The sequence below is a fragment of the Malaclemys terrapin genome, chromosome 3, assembly GCF_027887155.1.
Source record: "Malaclemys terrapin pileata isolate rMalTer1 chromosome 3, rMalTer1.hap1, whole genome shotgun sequence".
In the NCBI taxonomy this organism is placed as follows: domain Eukaryota; kingdom Metazoa; phylum Chordata; order Testudines; family Emydidae; genus Malaclemys; species Malaclemys terrapin.
This window is the reverse complement of record NC_071507.1, coordinates 95,398,570-95,414,078: the sequence shown is the minus strand read 5'-3', so window position 1 is coordinate 95,414,078 and position 15,509 is coordinate 95,398,570. Positions and strand designations below refer to the sequence as shown.

Below are 15,509 nucleotides of genomic sequence, written 5' to 3'. Positions count from 1 at the left end.
CTGTTCTTACCATCTTCTGGCTTATGTTGCCTCCCCCTTGTTGATAATATTAATTGTGTTAATCATTTCAATGAAGACTGAAAAATAATAGGCATTAAATACTTCAGCCTTTTTTGTGTCAGCCGTTATTAACTCTCCTTTCCCACTAAGTACTGAACTTACACTCTCCTTTGTCTTTCTCTTGCTTGTATGGTATTTCTAGAACATCTTCTGATTGCCTTTTATGTCCCTTGCTAGGCGCAACTCATTTTACCCCTATATGTTTGTGCTATTCTTTGTACTCATCCTTAGCAATGTGTCCTTCTTTCCACTTTTTGTATTATTGCTTTCTGATTTTAGATCATTAAAAGAGCTGCTGATACAGTCATCCTCTCTCTTCTGCATCTGGATAGATTACTGTTGTGCCTGTAATACTGTCTCTGAGGAACTGCCAGCTCTCCTGAACTCCTTTTTCCCTTAGATTTCCTTCCCATAGTATCTTACCTATCAATTCTCTACGTTTGTTGACGTCTGCTTTTGTGAAGTCCCTCATCCTTATAAGGGGAGAGTCTTAACTGGAAGGAGTTTTCCAGTTGCATTCAGTTATGCAAAACTATTATTCTAGAGTCTTACTTCTCACTAAAATACAAAGCAAAACAGAATCTGATTGGAAAACTAAAAATACTTACTTCCTGGTTATACAGGCAAGTTTCTGTCTCTTCCGGAAGCAGGGCTGTAGCAACAAACAAGCATTCTTCAACACCATCCAGCCAAGAAGAAGTGGCTGAGACGCTATCATACAGCTTCTGTTCTAAGTGCAGGCTTTCCTTCTCTGCTCCTCCAGCCTGTGTGAAAGGTGCCAAAGTGACAGGAAACTCTGTCAGTTCATACTGTCTCCATACAGAGAAGCCTCATATACCTTACTAATGTCCACTGGTTCTCTAGTGTTCAGGGAGGCCAGCTCACTGCCAGGTGGGAACTAGAGGAGTGTTCACTCTGTATAGCAGCTCTGCATAAAATTAGATTTAAAAACAAACAATGCCACTGTACCTGAGATGAAACATCTTCAAAGGCCTGGTTCAAACCAACCAGTATAGATTCAAATGATGATTTATCTTGCGCCTGTCCTTCCCCTTTATATAAGGGTAGGCCAGACATCAGTCTGTTTGGTCTGTTGTAAAGCTGTTAGGAGAGAAGTATTCGTTAGAGTATTTCTGATGTACACTGGATCTCTCAAACGAAAATATAGATAGTACTACCAGCTGAGGAGCCCCTACACCATTAAATAAGTCACACACATACCGCTGTTATAAATTCATATTGCATGAAAGCTGCTCACACTGGAGGTTCACAGCATGTATGGACAGTTTAGCTGAGCTAGACTTAGCAATGAGATATGTATACCCAGAGATGCTGAAGTAGTAATACTGTTTATATGTTGGAAAGCTACAGTTACTACACCATTCTGGGACAGAGCACTAAGCCAATGCCTAACAAGAGAAAAAGTATAACACAATCCAATGGCTGGGAGTTGAAGCTAGACAAATTCTTCTCTACCTTGCACAGGTACTGACTCTGTGGGTGCCCCAGGGCTGGAACACCCATGGAAAAAAATAGTGGGTGCTCAGCTTTTTTAAATTAATCAGGACAAATGAGATGCCAATGAGGATTGCTGACTATATTTATATTGTACCATATTTTTGAATCACAAAACCATCTACATTTGCACATAAGGCCCAATCCAGCTTCCATTAACATCCATGGGAAAGTTTTCAGTAGGTTTTATGCGAGCTGAGTCAAGCCCAGAGTGAGTCTACATAAACATGAGCCTTCATCACTGTTGTTCTCATTCTTCTTTCCTCATTCTCTGTTTGTTGCACACACTTGCTGCATTTCACTTTAAACTGGGCTGCAAGCTCTTTCACGCAGAGCCTGTCTCTTGCCATATGTACAGCATCTCGCACAGGAAGGCCCCAACCCTAAATGGGGCCTCTGGGCACTACTAAAATACAAATAAACTAATAATAATAATTAGTTTTAATCTCAGCCAGATCCTTGGATAGTTGACAAATGGTTCTGCTTACATCTAAAGTGAAGGTGATCTGCGATCCACGCAAATCTTGAACCATTTATCTCTTGCAGTAAAACCTCATAAAAAGTTCATTGAGGTCAATAAACTGAATGGGACCAGGATCCCACCCAATGAGTTTAAACTCATAGAGCCAAATTCTTCTCTGATTTACTCTAGATTCACCCCAGCATAACATAATTGATCTGAGTTGAGCTACTACAGAATTATATTGGAATAAATGAGAGCAGGACTTGGTCCATAATTTCCTAGACGTTTTATAGGTTTTTCAGATGTATGGAAGCATGTGGTTCAAAGTATTTTGCCTGGGATTAATAATACTTCCAATTCTGGTTAATTTGTAAAATTTTACAAAAATCACGTTTTATGCTCCTTGAACGGACTACTTTTATATATATGTATTCTACGTAAGGCATTTTCTGTGCATAAACTGTACTGGGTGTGCTCAGCCACATGCTTTTCATACAAGAGCGCACGTAGACATTAAAAATAGCTACCGGCTGTGCCTCTTCCTGTTCCAAAGCATTCTGCAGCAGTCTCTGTTTGGTGCTGAATTCCTGGTGCAAGCTTTCCCATTTCATTTTCATTTGATCTTCAGCTGATGGAGTCTCACCTTCCAAGCCTAACTCCCGAGATAACACATCAGGCTTCTCACTGTGACAAAAAAATATCAATTAAGCTCAAACTATACAGGAAGTATTGTAATTAAAGGTGTTTCTTGCCCCTTTCAATTTTGATTTTTCACATTACTTCAAAATTGAATTAAGGCCTTGAAAAAAAAAGCTTTTACTTGTGCTTTCAGGCAGTAATATTTACATTTAGAACAGAAATAAATACTCAAATATAACCAGACAAGTTCAACTCTTATGAACTGTATGGAGCTGAAAACACTCATCTAAGCTAATAGAAATACACATATAACCCCCAAATTGATGAAAAATATATTACATTCAAATTTAAAATCTAAATCAGTATTTATTTCAAAGAACGAGAAGCTGTTGTTATTTAAATTACTAGTTATTAATTTGGATCAACTCTCTCTGTGTGAGAGAGAGTTGTTTCCCCCACATGTATCCTGCACTACTTCTCCTCATGTCAGACATCTTACCTGAACCTTGGTGAATAAAAGGTTAAGTTCAACTTTCCCCCTTCTTTTATAACCAAGTTCAAGGGTAAGGCTGTGAATGTGGCTATTTGGAAAACAACTGTTCCACAACTATTACAGGACTGGGTTGAATCCCAAACTTGGGAGATTTTCAATTTACTTTAAATTATTATACTTCCTTGTTGTAAACACTAACCCACGAGGAAGACAAACTGCTGAGAGTAACTGGCCTTCTTCCCAAGTTGAGTCATTTCACACACACTGGTTTTGATGTAAAAATCCCTAATATTGAGCATCAAAGCTTTTGCTCCACAATCCTATGAGCCACCTTTATGCCTCCCAGATACTGGCATATTGCAGGAGCCAGGGTTATTTAAGCAGCTCTGAGAGCTGTTCTAATTTATGGCATCCTACCTGCCCCACCCCCCGGGCTGTTAATGGTCAGCTTTGCAGCAAATGGAAATCCAGGACTCTCCACCTTCCCCAGCCCCACTCCTGCATGCTCCCAAGCCAAGGCTTGCGGGAATCCTCAAGCAGGCTGTATCGGTCTTCTTCAGTTATTGCCAGGGAGAATTCTCCCCCAGCCTGAACCAAGGACTGGCATAAATGGTCCAGAGTGAGGGTGAGAAGCTCACCCTAAGGCTCAAAATTCAAGAAACACTCCAGGAGCCAAAGATAAAAGTCTTAATTAACTTAATGCAGAGAAAATAAATTATAGACACTTCAACTGTTAATAAGATTATGCTTTCAGATCACAATGGTCTAGGATAGTATTATTAGGAGCCCCAGGCATGGACTAGGGCCCCATTGTGCTAGGCTCTGTACAAACACAGACAGAACAAAAATTAGAGAACACGATGTGGAAGAAACAGACAGAAGCAAGGAAGCCAAAGTATGAAGGCTTAGGGATCCCTGCTGAAAAAGAATGTATCAAAGCTCACCTAGCTTGACGGCCATCTGGAGCAGAGTGTTGGGTTAGGATTTCTTCTCCACGGCTTGCTACTAAACGAAGCAGGTTCTTCTGCTCTGCCAGCTCTTGTTCCAGCTCCTAACAGAGAACAAAGACAGCTATGTTAATAGGTTGTTTTTTTTTCTGGTTGTAAATTCATGCGTATACTATGCATGTTTTTACCTCTCTTAACCATCAGAATTGAACAGCCATCCAAATAAATGCTCAGGAGATGTGTATAGATGCCCACAGCCTTCCCAGAACGATACTGATGTCCATAGCCTTCCTCTCATTGTTATTAAGGTGAGTAATCTCAAAAAAACAATATGCTACTTATGACTCAGTCATGCCAAACTATGACACCACAAGGGTGTGTGTATCTATTGTCCCCATCAAGACAGCAGTGGAGCACTTCAGAACCCTAATGAATGTATGCTTACAACACCTCTGTGAAGTAAGGCAAGTATTATCCTCAATGTACAGATGGGAAACTGAGGCACAGTGAGATTAAGTGACTTGCCCAAGTGTACACAGGAAATATAATGGGCAGAGCCAGAAACAGAACACAAACCTCCCGGGTCCCCATTCAGTGCCATAACCACAAGGTCATCTTTAATCTGGTCTGGCTGGCTCTATCAGACCTTTGATGGGGAGCATAATCTCTTTAGTGTTCCATGTATGCAGGATAATGCAGCATGCTAGCACAAAGCTTTTAGGCCCTGATTCAGAAAGTATTAAAGCACATACTTAAGTAATTTGCTGCACTGGGGTCTTAGATCCTGTGGTGCTATAGAAAACCCTTCAACATGGCTCCCTCTCAGTAGCTAGGTAGCTTGGCTGGCTTGTGAGTAGAGGTGGCAGAAACATGGCCCCATATCCACCCTTTGGTTGGTGCATGGGAAGTACAAAGTACTAACTTTCTGTTGCTGGAGGCTGCTCTGTTGCTGCTGGGAACGGGTTGTTCGTGCGTGTGCCAGCCATTCTTGGACACTGGGGCTGTGTGAGGATACCAAGTCCAACTCACACTCCTCCTTGTCTTGTAAAGCTCCCTGCTTTGATTAAGAAGAAAAGAAACAATCACTTTATATAACAGGGACCTTTTATGTTACAATAAGATGTGAGACACTGGCTTGCTCAGTCCATATTAATGTGGTATAGTGCCTTTCAACTCTTAAGTTGCTGGTTTACATAACTTCAAGTCACAGCTGAGCTAAATTTATTAGTTTGTTGGCCTGTATCAGGTAGGTCTCCATAAAACAAACCAAGCAAACACCTCCACAACTGGCATCTTGCTAGCAGAATCAGAGGAACAGGACTGGCATAGACTTGGAGACACTCTCTTACAGGAGGTCCCTTCAGTTCACAGAAAAGACACATTAACGAGACAGCAATGAAGAGGGTTGCAGTTAGAATGGGGCAAATAATTGATCTTTCAGTTCAGACAGCAAACCAAAACATTAGGGACAATATTTGGTTCAGTTTCATTCAGAAAATGTTTAGAATTTGTCAGCAAACTGGAAAAGTCCAGTCAGCTTCAGAAAAGTGAGAGAGTGTGTTTCCTTTTAACCTTTAGCTAGCGATGAGGGAACTGGCCTGCCATGTAGGAGACCCAGCTGTGAATCCCCACTCTGGAGCAGGGATTTGAACTCCGATCTCCCCCCTGAGCAGCCTCACCTCCAGGCTATCCTGGGGTGAGTTACTCTCAATTTCACCTACTGAACATACCCCACTTTGTATACATATTTAAGCAAAGACCTAAACTGAGGCACCCTCTTCTACTGTGTAAGTCCCCAACCACCAAGCTATTGGCTATTCTGGGGCAGGCTACTCACTCTCTCCTGTTCTGCTTTGTATAACTACTTAACTATCCATTGGGCCAGAGAACACAAGAGAATAACTCCATAGCCTGCTGATTAAAGCTCTCACCTGGAAGGTGAGAGATGTGAATTCAAATCTCTCCTCTGAATCAGACAGAGAGAAGATTTGAATCCACACCTCTAGCACCAGGTGAATCCCTTAATCACCAAGTTATAGCCTCTCTCTCTCTCTGAACCAATTATAGTTAATATATAGAGTGGAACAATTTCAGCAGAAGAGTTTGTGAGTAGTATAGCTCAGTGGTTAGGCAGCTCACCTGGGCTAGGGAAGCACTGAGTTCAAGTGTTGCTCCAAAGTGGGGATTTAAACCTGCATCTCCCAGCTAAGTGCCCTAATCACTGGCTAAAGGTGACACAAACATAGTTTTCTGAAACTGGCCCTGAAAAATGTTTCCCAGATGAAACTAACTGGGTCAAATTCATGAATCATTTTGGGTCTGTCAGAACTGCATTTTTTCATTGAAGAAACTACTAGTCTGAAAAATTTCACCCAGCTCCAGTTGCAGCTGTCCTGTGCATTCATTCTGTGAATGTTATTCCATGGATAAACTGCAGATCACTTTCTTCAGGGCTGCTAATCCAGCACCTCACTCAAACATTACATTTGGTTTTTAAAAATGAAGACCTCCACTAATTGATCCCTGGCCTAAACTGCCTACCAGCTTTAAAAGTTTCAATTGACAATGATGGGAATCAGTTGATTGTTTTCATCAGTTTACTGATTATTTACAAATGAGAGAATGCTGGCTGTCATTCTGGCCTACACACTAAGCCCTAAAATTAATAAGTAGATTTGAATCAGTTTATCTGTGGTAGATAAAAAGATAAATACAAAAGACAGAGTGTTGATTGACAGAGAGAGACAAAGAGATGGACAGTGATTTTAGGAAAACTGATTCCCATTCATCCTCCCTTACTATATATAATAGGTCCTTTCTTCTCAAATAAATTATTAGACAAGTTTTTTGTATAAACAAACCCCAAAGAGAAAACACAGCCCTCAAGTGTACTGAAGATTTTACAAATGATATTTCTTTTGATCCAGCCACCTTTCCATAATCCTTGACCCCTAAAATACTAATGAAATCCACATCCATCGTAAATTCAGAAGTGCTGATCAGCAATAGCAGAAGAATGTATTTAAATGCAGGGATTTAAGCACAAATTGTCTTCTCCAGCATTTTACAGACATGAACTTATACGGTTCTGGAATTTTGGGGTTTTGTGGTTGTCTGGGTATATTCAAAGTTAGCACCTTTTAAATAACTGGATACAGAAATACCAGGCTATCATGGAAGACTTTCTCCTGTTTTTTTTCTTTACTGATTCCAAAACTCCAAAATATATTGTTTGCTTTGAAAGACTAAGTATTGCACTGCTTACAGAGCTACAAGGAATGAAAAAAAAAAAATACAGACAAAACAACTGTGAAAGAATCTAATAGTCACTGAATTTGTAGGAAACTAGGGACAAATCCTGCCCTCAGAGGGGCACAGACAGCTCCCGCTGATTTCACTGGGAGCCAAATATGTGCATTCAATGGTAAATTTAGGCCTCTGCTTGATTTTTAAAAAGCTACATGAAAGTTAGCCAACAACACTTTAGTAACTACACTGAAATTGTGGTTAGTGGGCTTTTAACCTTAACTGAACTATACAAATTTGGGAACTTTCTGAGGAATAAAATGTTTTTCCAGTCTTTTATTGCATTAGAAAAAATAAGTGCTTCACTTGGCGTTGTGGGTGCTCAGCCTTTCTGAAAATCAGGCCATTTATTTAGATGCTGATTTGTGGACATAGGAGCCTAAATTTAGACATCACTTTTGAAAATTATTGCCATTATCTTTACCATTTTCCTCATCTTTGCCCCTCTGCATCACCATTCCTGGTTGCAAGCCCATGATTTATGGGGGGGCTAGAATGGATTGGGCCTAGGATGGGAGATGGGAAAAGGACTTGACCTGTAAACATTTAATTGAATGTCTCTGGCTTACAAGTCTTTGCTTCCTTCCTACCCCCAGCCTCTGGCTTCCTCGCCCCTCCTGTCTAGTCCCTTTTAAACCTTTCCACTGAACACCTCCTTTTCCCAGCCTCATCCAAGAACTTCTCTCTGCTTCTTTTTCTGACTCCTTGGCTTCCATGTACTCATAGAATCCCTGCTTCCTGCTCAGTGAGAGGGAAAGGAGCAGAATGAGGCTGGGACGTAGACTCAGGTACTGGGGAAAAAGCAGAGAGAGGGGATGACACGGCTCCCTATATAAGAGCAAGAAGTGGATGAAGGGGCCAGAAAGTGGGATCAGGGAGAAGTAGAGAAATTGGGCAGCGGAATGAGGATGGGCTGCAGGGAAAATTGGTTAGCTGGAGTAAGGCAAGCGTGTATTATGTCCCCACTATTGTTTGCACTGGTCACTGCCTTTGCCATGAGGGCAATAATCACAGAAGGCAACTGAGGAATTTTATGGAAAGATGATAGAATACAATTGGATGACCTCATTTTGGCTGAACACATTGTCCTGCCTCAGTTCAACACATTGCTTAATAGAAGAAAAGACACAGCTTTTAGCAGAAACAGCAAAGCAAGCTGGTTTGTTCAGCCACAAGGGGAAGATAAAATATATGGCTATTAATGTCCCCCAAATAACCATTTGAATGGACAAGGAAACACTAGAATTAATAAGTACTTTAATCTTTCTAGGGAGTGAGTTGTGCAATGATGGTCACACCACACTTGATGTCAAGCAACAAATCAAAGGCAGCAAACAATTTTCAGACACTTGGAAAAGATTTGGAGAAGTTGCATGATTGGCACTGACAGAAAATTACACATTTTTAACACTAGCATCATGTCAGTCCTCCTTTATGGAGCAGAGTCATGGAAATCTACAACAGAAATTGATAAGATCATGCCTATGGACAATCATCATTCATGCCTATGAACAATATTCAGAGTCCATTGGAAAGAGTTTCTTACAGTATCGGAGAGTCTAAGTAGAGTAAACCAATCTAAAGCATCAAACATGGTAAGATAATGATGGTGATGGCCATATTTAGGACACATTTTAAGTATGCCACCACCATGACTTCTGTGGGAAGTGATAATATGGACATTACCTGGAAAGAGAAAAAGGGGGCAATCTAGAGAAATGTTAAGCAGAACAACAGAGAAAGAAGTATATCCATCAACATGATACTCAAAAAGCCTGATCAGACCAGCACAAGACCAAAATAAAAGGCAGAAACTGGTGGATGCCAGGTGAATCAGAGGGTGCGGGAAGATAAAGAATTTTGTCTGCAAAATAGTTTGTGCTCATCAAAGTAGTTTAACTTCTCCAGCATATTAGAGAGCAAACTATTAGGATAGGCACAGGCACAGAGCAAGAGTATTTTGCAGCAGTTTATATACTGGGTCACATTTGCAGCAGGCGGGGACAGGGGGGAAGTGAAGCACCTCAAAGGGCACAATGCTTCCTGGGTCTCCTTGAGGAACAGGGGCAAAGTGGTTGCTGTAATATTACTTGGGACAGAACAACATGCATTCCCTTCATTGCTATCCAGCTCTATTGTCTGGTATAGGTTGAGGAGAGACCTAGAGAATATGCAGGTTCAGGAGAGAATGATAAGCCTGTGATTTTATTTTTGCATTTTCATCTGATGAGAGTGATAATGGCCTTGGCACATAACATCTCCTCAGGATCAGTGATCAGCTGGGGTTAATGTCCCTCCACTATATGTCAGGCCATCACCTCCTTTGATCATTAATCCACAGGAAATGCCCTATGCTTGGTCACCTAATCAGGGAAATCATTATAAAATGAGAATCATGAATTTAAGAGACGAGAGGATGCAATATAACTTGTAACTTCTTGAACGAGAAGTTCAGACTAGGAAATTATTATAAGAATGGGTCATTTACTAAAATATCCTTCACTGATTTGATAATCAATTTAAACCACTATTCTAAAAAGTTAGATGTTACACAACTTCCTCTATCTTCTTATGTTCATGACCTGCAACAGAAGTCCTAAAAGCTAGAATAGCTGCTTACATGGATATAAAAACTTCCAAGAACATGGTCTTTAAATAAAATGGAAGTGTTGCATTTATGTCACATTTTGGGGTAAGCAGATGATTTAAGTCCGGTAATAATTTTAAATTATAACAAAAATTATCGTAATATTAGCAAAGTAGCCAAAAATTCTGTAAATAAGCTTAAGATAAATGAACCCCAGTTTTATTGTATCGTATTTAAAAATCCATCATGGAAGAAATCAAGTTTTGATACCCTATTACTATCTTTGCATTTTGCTAGTGATTTTATATGACATATATGTGACAATATTATACCTCAGCACACTGCTGGTAACATTTATTTAATTTGCATAATCATGAGATTTACTATGCAAGAATAATGTTGAAGGGGTACTTGGGATGAAATGTTTTCTTTTCAGAATAAAAAATTTTCAACACATTTAATATCTAATCTGAACAGCAAAAGCATGATATCGTTTTGTTCTTTTTTTTTTTTCCTTCTTCTCTTCCATAGGCACTAGGACTAAAAATAGTTCCTAGTAATTTTTCAAGCTAAGTGCTCCATTAATCTGTATTACAATATAGACATCTTTTGAAGCTTATCATGTATTTGATTTGCACACCAAAGGCTAGAGAAGAAGAAAAAAAAAAATCCCAGAGCAAGCAAATTCAAAACCAAAAGCCAGTCTGTCATGTTACATGTTCAACTTTCTTGTGTGCTTTCACTTCTCCCCATGCTAATTTAGCCTAAAGAATAAATAAGATAACTGTTAGAACAAAAGACATTATCTAGTTGCATTAGGTACAGCCATACTGCTGGGAATAATATCATAAAACAATATTCAGGTTAAATCTGTCAACCTTTGTTCCTCATTTCTTCAAGAGAGAGAATACCTTATCTAGTTGGATGATACTGGTTACTGATTGCAATATTTAATAATATGTTCCATTATTTTGTTGATGATTTGTTTCTTGTAGTGCCCACAATGCATTATATGGAAAAAAGTAAGTACAGTCTCTGCCCCAAAGAGCTTACAATCTACAACAGACAAAAGACTTGGGACAAGGGTTCAGTAAATTTAGGCCAACTAATCAAATAGTATGTTATTGCTGTCTAGTAAAGATACGGTGATAAAATAGCTTAATTAATTATGAAATCAATTCTGTGTTATATCACGCAAATATTAAGCTACAGCTTGCTAGAGAAATTCTGTATATGTTTTAGCATTCTGCTACTTGTTGTTTTAATATGTGTAACTTACATTACAATGGTAAAACATTTCTTAACTCCCTCTCCCAATTGTCTGAAACCCCCATCTCACTTGTTAGGGGGAAAAATACTGGTCCCTCCAAAGCCAATTACAAAGAGCTGCTTACTTGAATGTTGATTTGTTTGTCATGCAGCACTCTCTGCAGCTCCAGAAGGCTTCCCTTTAAAGTTCTGAGCTTTACGGCCAACAGCTCTGCCTCATCCTTTGTGTGCGCCTTTCCTTCCATGAGCAGGTTCTCATTGTGCACGGAGAGCTCTGACAAGGCCACCACTTTCTGTTCTATTTCCACCAGCATGTTCTGCAGCAGCAAAAACAAAGAGGCAAATTCATACATTTTCCAGCATCCACCAAGCTTCCTGGCAAGGAGACCCGTGGCCTACCTCATCCTCTTCCAAACTAAAAATTTTCCTTGTTTTGCTCTCCAGTCCCCTCCAGAGTCCTCAGAAATATGCTTGCAACCTTTTGCATGTCTCGTCTTTTTATTTTTGGTTGTAAATTTTAAAAGAAGTTCATTGAAAAGTTGGCTTATTTGAAACAGAAAAATGTGCTACAAAGGAGACACCCTTTTTTGCATTTCAAAGACAACTGTGGCTAAGATGCCTAGTGGCTATTCCATCCTTTTTGTGCTGGACAGTGACACCACTGCATAAGGACAATAAATAGATCACACACAGCTATGGCTACTCCTTTCCTCTTCATTGAATATACAACAAGAAAGAAGGCACTCTCTCTGCCTTTCCACCCGCCTTTCCCCACAGTGCTGTGTCTGTATTGATAAGCTTCTCTTCTCACTGTTTGCCCTTTCTGATTGGTGCGTGAATGGCCCTGAGATCCCCTGTATAATCCTCTTTAGTCTAGAGAGCGATTTACAGCGACAAATCTGTGGCTTACTTGTTTTCATAATCTATTTTCCTGATATGCAGCTCACTATTTATATATTAAATAGATAATGAGGCACATTTTGCTGCTTCCAAATTAAAAGATCATATTAGATTTTTACTCAGATTTAGTCTGATAAAGGTGCGTTTCCATTTTCCACAGCATCTGTCAAGTGCTCTAGAGCACGGGTTCTCAAACTGGGGGTCGGGACCTTCGGGGGGTCATGAGGGTATTACATGGGGGGTTGCAAGCTGTCAGTCTCCACCCAAACCTCACTTTGCCTCCAGCATTTATAATGGTGTTAAATATAAAAAAAGTGTTTTTAATTTATAAGGGGGGGGGGGTCGCATTCAGAGACTTCCTATGTGAAAGGGGTCACCAGTGCAAAAGTTTGAGAACTACTGCTCTAGCAGCTTTGCCCTCTGAAGGAATGTGTGCTGTAAAAGATGGGCAGAACTTGAAAAAATGAAAACATTTGTTAAATTTGTTACACAAAGGATTGTGTTGTGAGTTTTGAAACAGGCAATTTAAAGTACCATTACTTGAAGAGCAGTACTAATTTTTCCACACTAGATTAGCTATTGCCTTTTCACTAATCCATTTCCAATAGTTTACATACAAATGATAAATCATACTATCATTTTATTTTAACTTCAAAGTGTTAGTCTACAGATAGCATCACATTTCCCAAGAATAAACAGTGAAAGATCATGGCAAGATTGGGCAGACTGGAAATCCAACTACTGAAGAGGTCTTAAAGACTGGAAAGACTGGATTTGATTCCATTCTCTATTACATCAATTTTCAACCAGTATAACACCACTAACTTCAACAGAGTTACTCATGATTTACTCCAGGGTAGTTGAGCTCTGAATCAGTGCATAAAAGAAGGCTAACCAGCACAGAAATCAAGGACCAAACCAGGGCTCAGATCTTCATACCAGGATCTCCAGTACTCTAGGATTACCCCAAAAGAGTATGTGGCACCCACCAGTCCTTTTGGGGGAAATCATATTAAAACATTATTTAAAAAAGAGTTTGCTTCTCCACTTATGCGCATCTGCAGAGAGAGGTACTAATTACCTGGAAAACTACCTCTACATTACAGGGCCTGGGTGGTTCTTAGGCTAAGTAATGATTGTTAAATCTGAGCACCACATCTGGCTGTGTGAGTTTTAATCCTAGGGTAGAAATCTGAAGTGAAAAAAGCAGGCACGATGTTCCAATTTACCTCTATCAAACTGGAATTTTTATTTTGGGAAAATATAATCTGAATACGGTAGAATATTCAGAAATGTCACGACCAGCATGTGGGCAGTCTGACCTAGTGGTCAGAGCAGGAGTTGGGAGCCAACCATGCTCAGATGCCAGGACGTCAGAGTCTGAGACAGACCAGAGGGCAGCCCGAGAGTTAGGTGCCAGGAGGGAGGCAGGGTCAGGTTACCAGGAAATGAGTGACAATAGGAGCAGGTACTGCAGGAGAAGGAGTCCTAAACAGGGGAAACCCAATTGTGCAAACAACTTTCTGCCCCTGTGCTCAGTTTAAGTACAAGCAGGGAACCAATCAGGACTCCCCCAGAGCTCTGCCAATCGTAGCCCAGCACTGGAGACCTCTGTTGGAGTTCAGATTCTAGTTGGGAAACTGTTAGCAGATCATTGGATGGGAGGTTAGATCTTATTGGTGCCTACAAGCCCTATGGACCAGGGTTTGAGACCTCTGATCCCTAAGAAAAAGGCACCAAAACTACTTCTTAAAATGAAAATAAACGACCCTAACAAATGCACACTTGGAGGGGAGGGTGCTTAGGAGTGGGAAGCAGGGTGAAACACTGAAACGGGGGACATGGGGCTGGGAGAATAGGGGTGGGGCATCTATCAGCCCCCCCCTTCCTGTGTGCACCACAGTCTGAGGGCCCCCAGCCCATCTACAAGCATCTGACACCACCCTCATAGGAGCCAGGCTCTGGAAGGGGCTTGCCTATCAGGTGGTCTGAGCCCTGCTTGCTGTCCCCATGTGCGTGTCCAGAGCTGGGGCTCCCTGAGCATCTATGGTGGTATGACCCATCCTTCTCGTTCCCAACATGAGCCAGGTTCTGGAGGAGCTTGGTTTTCTGGGAGGGTTGGGCCCCTCTCCCTACCTTTTAATAAGTAAACTGGAATCTGGGGGTCTCTGCCTCCCTACTGGAGTCTAACTGTCTGAGCCCTGCTGCACTGAGTCTGTGCTAGGATCTGGGGCACCTGCCCATCTAGGGGAGGGTTGACCTTCCATCCCTACCCCATCATGTAAACCAGGTTCTTGACTTTCTGCAGGTGTCTGAGCCCCTTTCCCTCCGCCACCCCTCATGTGAGCTGGGATTTGGGGTGTCTTGTCCCTCTAAGGGGTTCTGAGCCCATCTCTCTACTCTCCTTCAACTCTGAACCAGGGTCAGGGGAGGCCCTGCCCCTCTGGTTTGGGAGCTTAGAACAGGCATGCTTGGAGCATGCCCCAAGAACATAGTGCTGAGTCTAGGGTGAGGAGCCGAGATTGGATATGCCTGACATGTATCAGAGAGTCTCCAGCATGGTGGAGGTGAGATGGAACACCTACAGACATGAATGGAATAATTCACAAGTCTCAAAACTCTTGTTTCAGGCTGTATCCATCTCCATTTTTCTTTCACTTGAGAACATCCCACTGAGATCAATGGGCAATGTCAGACCCCTAAGCCTGCTCTATTGTTAAGGGATATGTAGAGCCCCTCCCCAGAGTTAAGGTTAAGGCCAGCTTTTGGTTTCAAGGATGACTCTTCTAAATGCTCTAAAATCTATGTGCTCATACAGATTGTCTTGAAAATGGTTAAAAGCAACAGAAAGTCCTGTGGCACCTTTAAGACTAACAGATGTATTGTAGCATAAGCATCCGTCATGCATCCGACGAAGTGGGTATTCGCCCACGAAAGTTTATGCTCCAATACTTCTGTTAGTCTTAAAGGTGCCACAGGACTCTCTGTTGCTTTTTACAGATCCAGACTAACACGGCTACCCCGATACTTGAAAATTGTTATGCCTCATGAGCGTGTAGGGTAGGATTAGTGATCCAAATGTGGGCTTGTTTGAGCAAGGGGTTCCTGAGATACAGCCCCCAGAAAAAACAACAATATTTCATTAAGTTTAGAGATTCTAGCAACTTTGAGGTTTGAAACCCACCCTGGGCTGAATCTGAGAAAGAGCTGTAAACATCTGGGGAAAATCTGCTTCTGTCAAGTGTTGATATGGGTTTATTTATTTCTGGTTTTTTTAGAACTGTCATCTGTGTACAGTGGAATATTCAAAAGACACTGAAACTATTTTTG

At 41.0% G+C, this 15,509-nt stretch overlaps 1 protein-coding gene across 1 annotated transcript in view; it reads right to left on the bottom strand.

Annotated features, from left to right (window-relative positions):
* Positions 1-15,509, bottom strand: part of LOC128833814 (nesprin-1-like) — a 161,728-nt gene that overhangs the window by 115,184 nt on the left and 31,035 nt on the right. Inside the window, exons 10-15 of the mRNA XM_054021965.1 lie at positions 11,405-11,596; positions 5,040-5,174; positions 4,115-4,221; positions 2,566-2,722; positions 1,030-1,161; positions 669-824 (exon numbers count right to left, since the gene is read on the bottom strand). Coding sequence (XP_053877940.1) covers positions 669-824; positions 1,030-1,161; positions 2,566-2,722; positions 4,115-4,221; positions 5,040-5,174; positions 11,405-11,596 — 879 coding nt within the window. The remainder of the gene's footprint in view (positions 1-668; positions 825-1,029; positions 1,162-2,565; positions 2,723-4,114; positions 4,222-5,039; positions 5,175-11,404; positions 11,597-15,509) is intronic.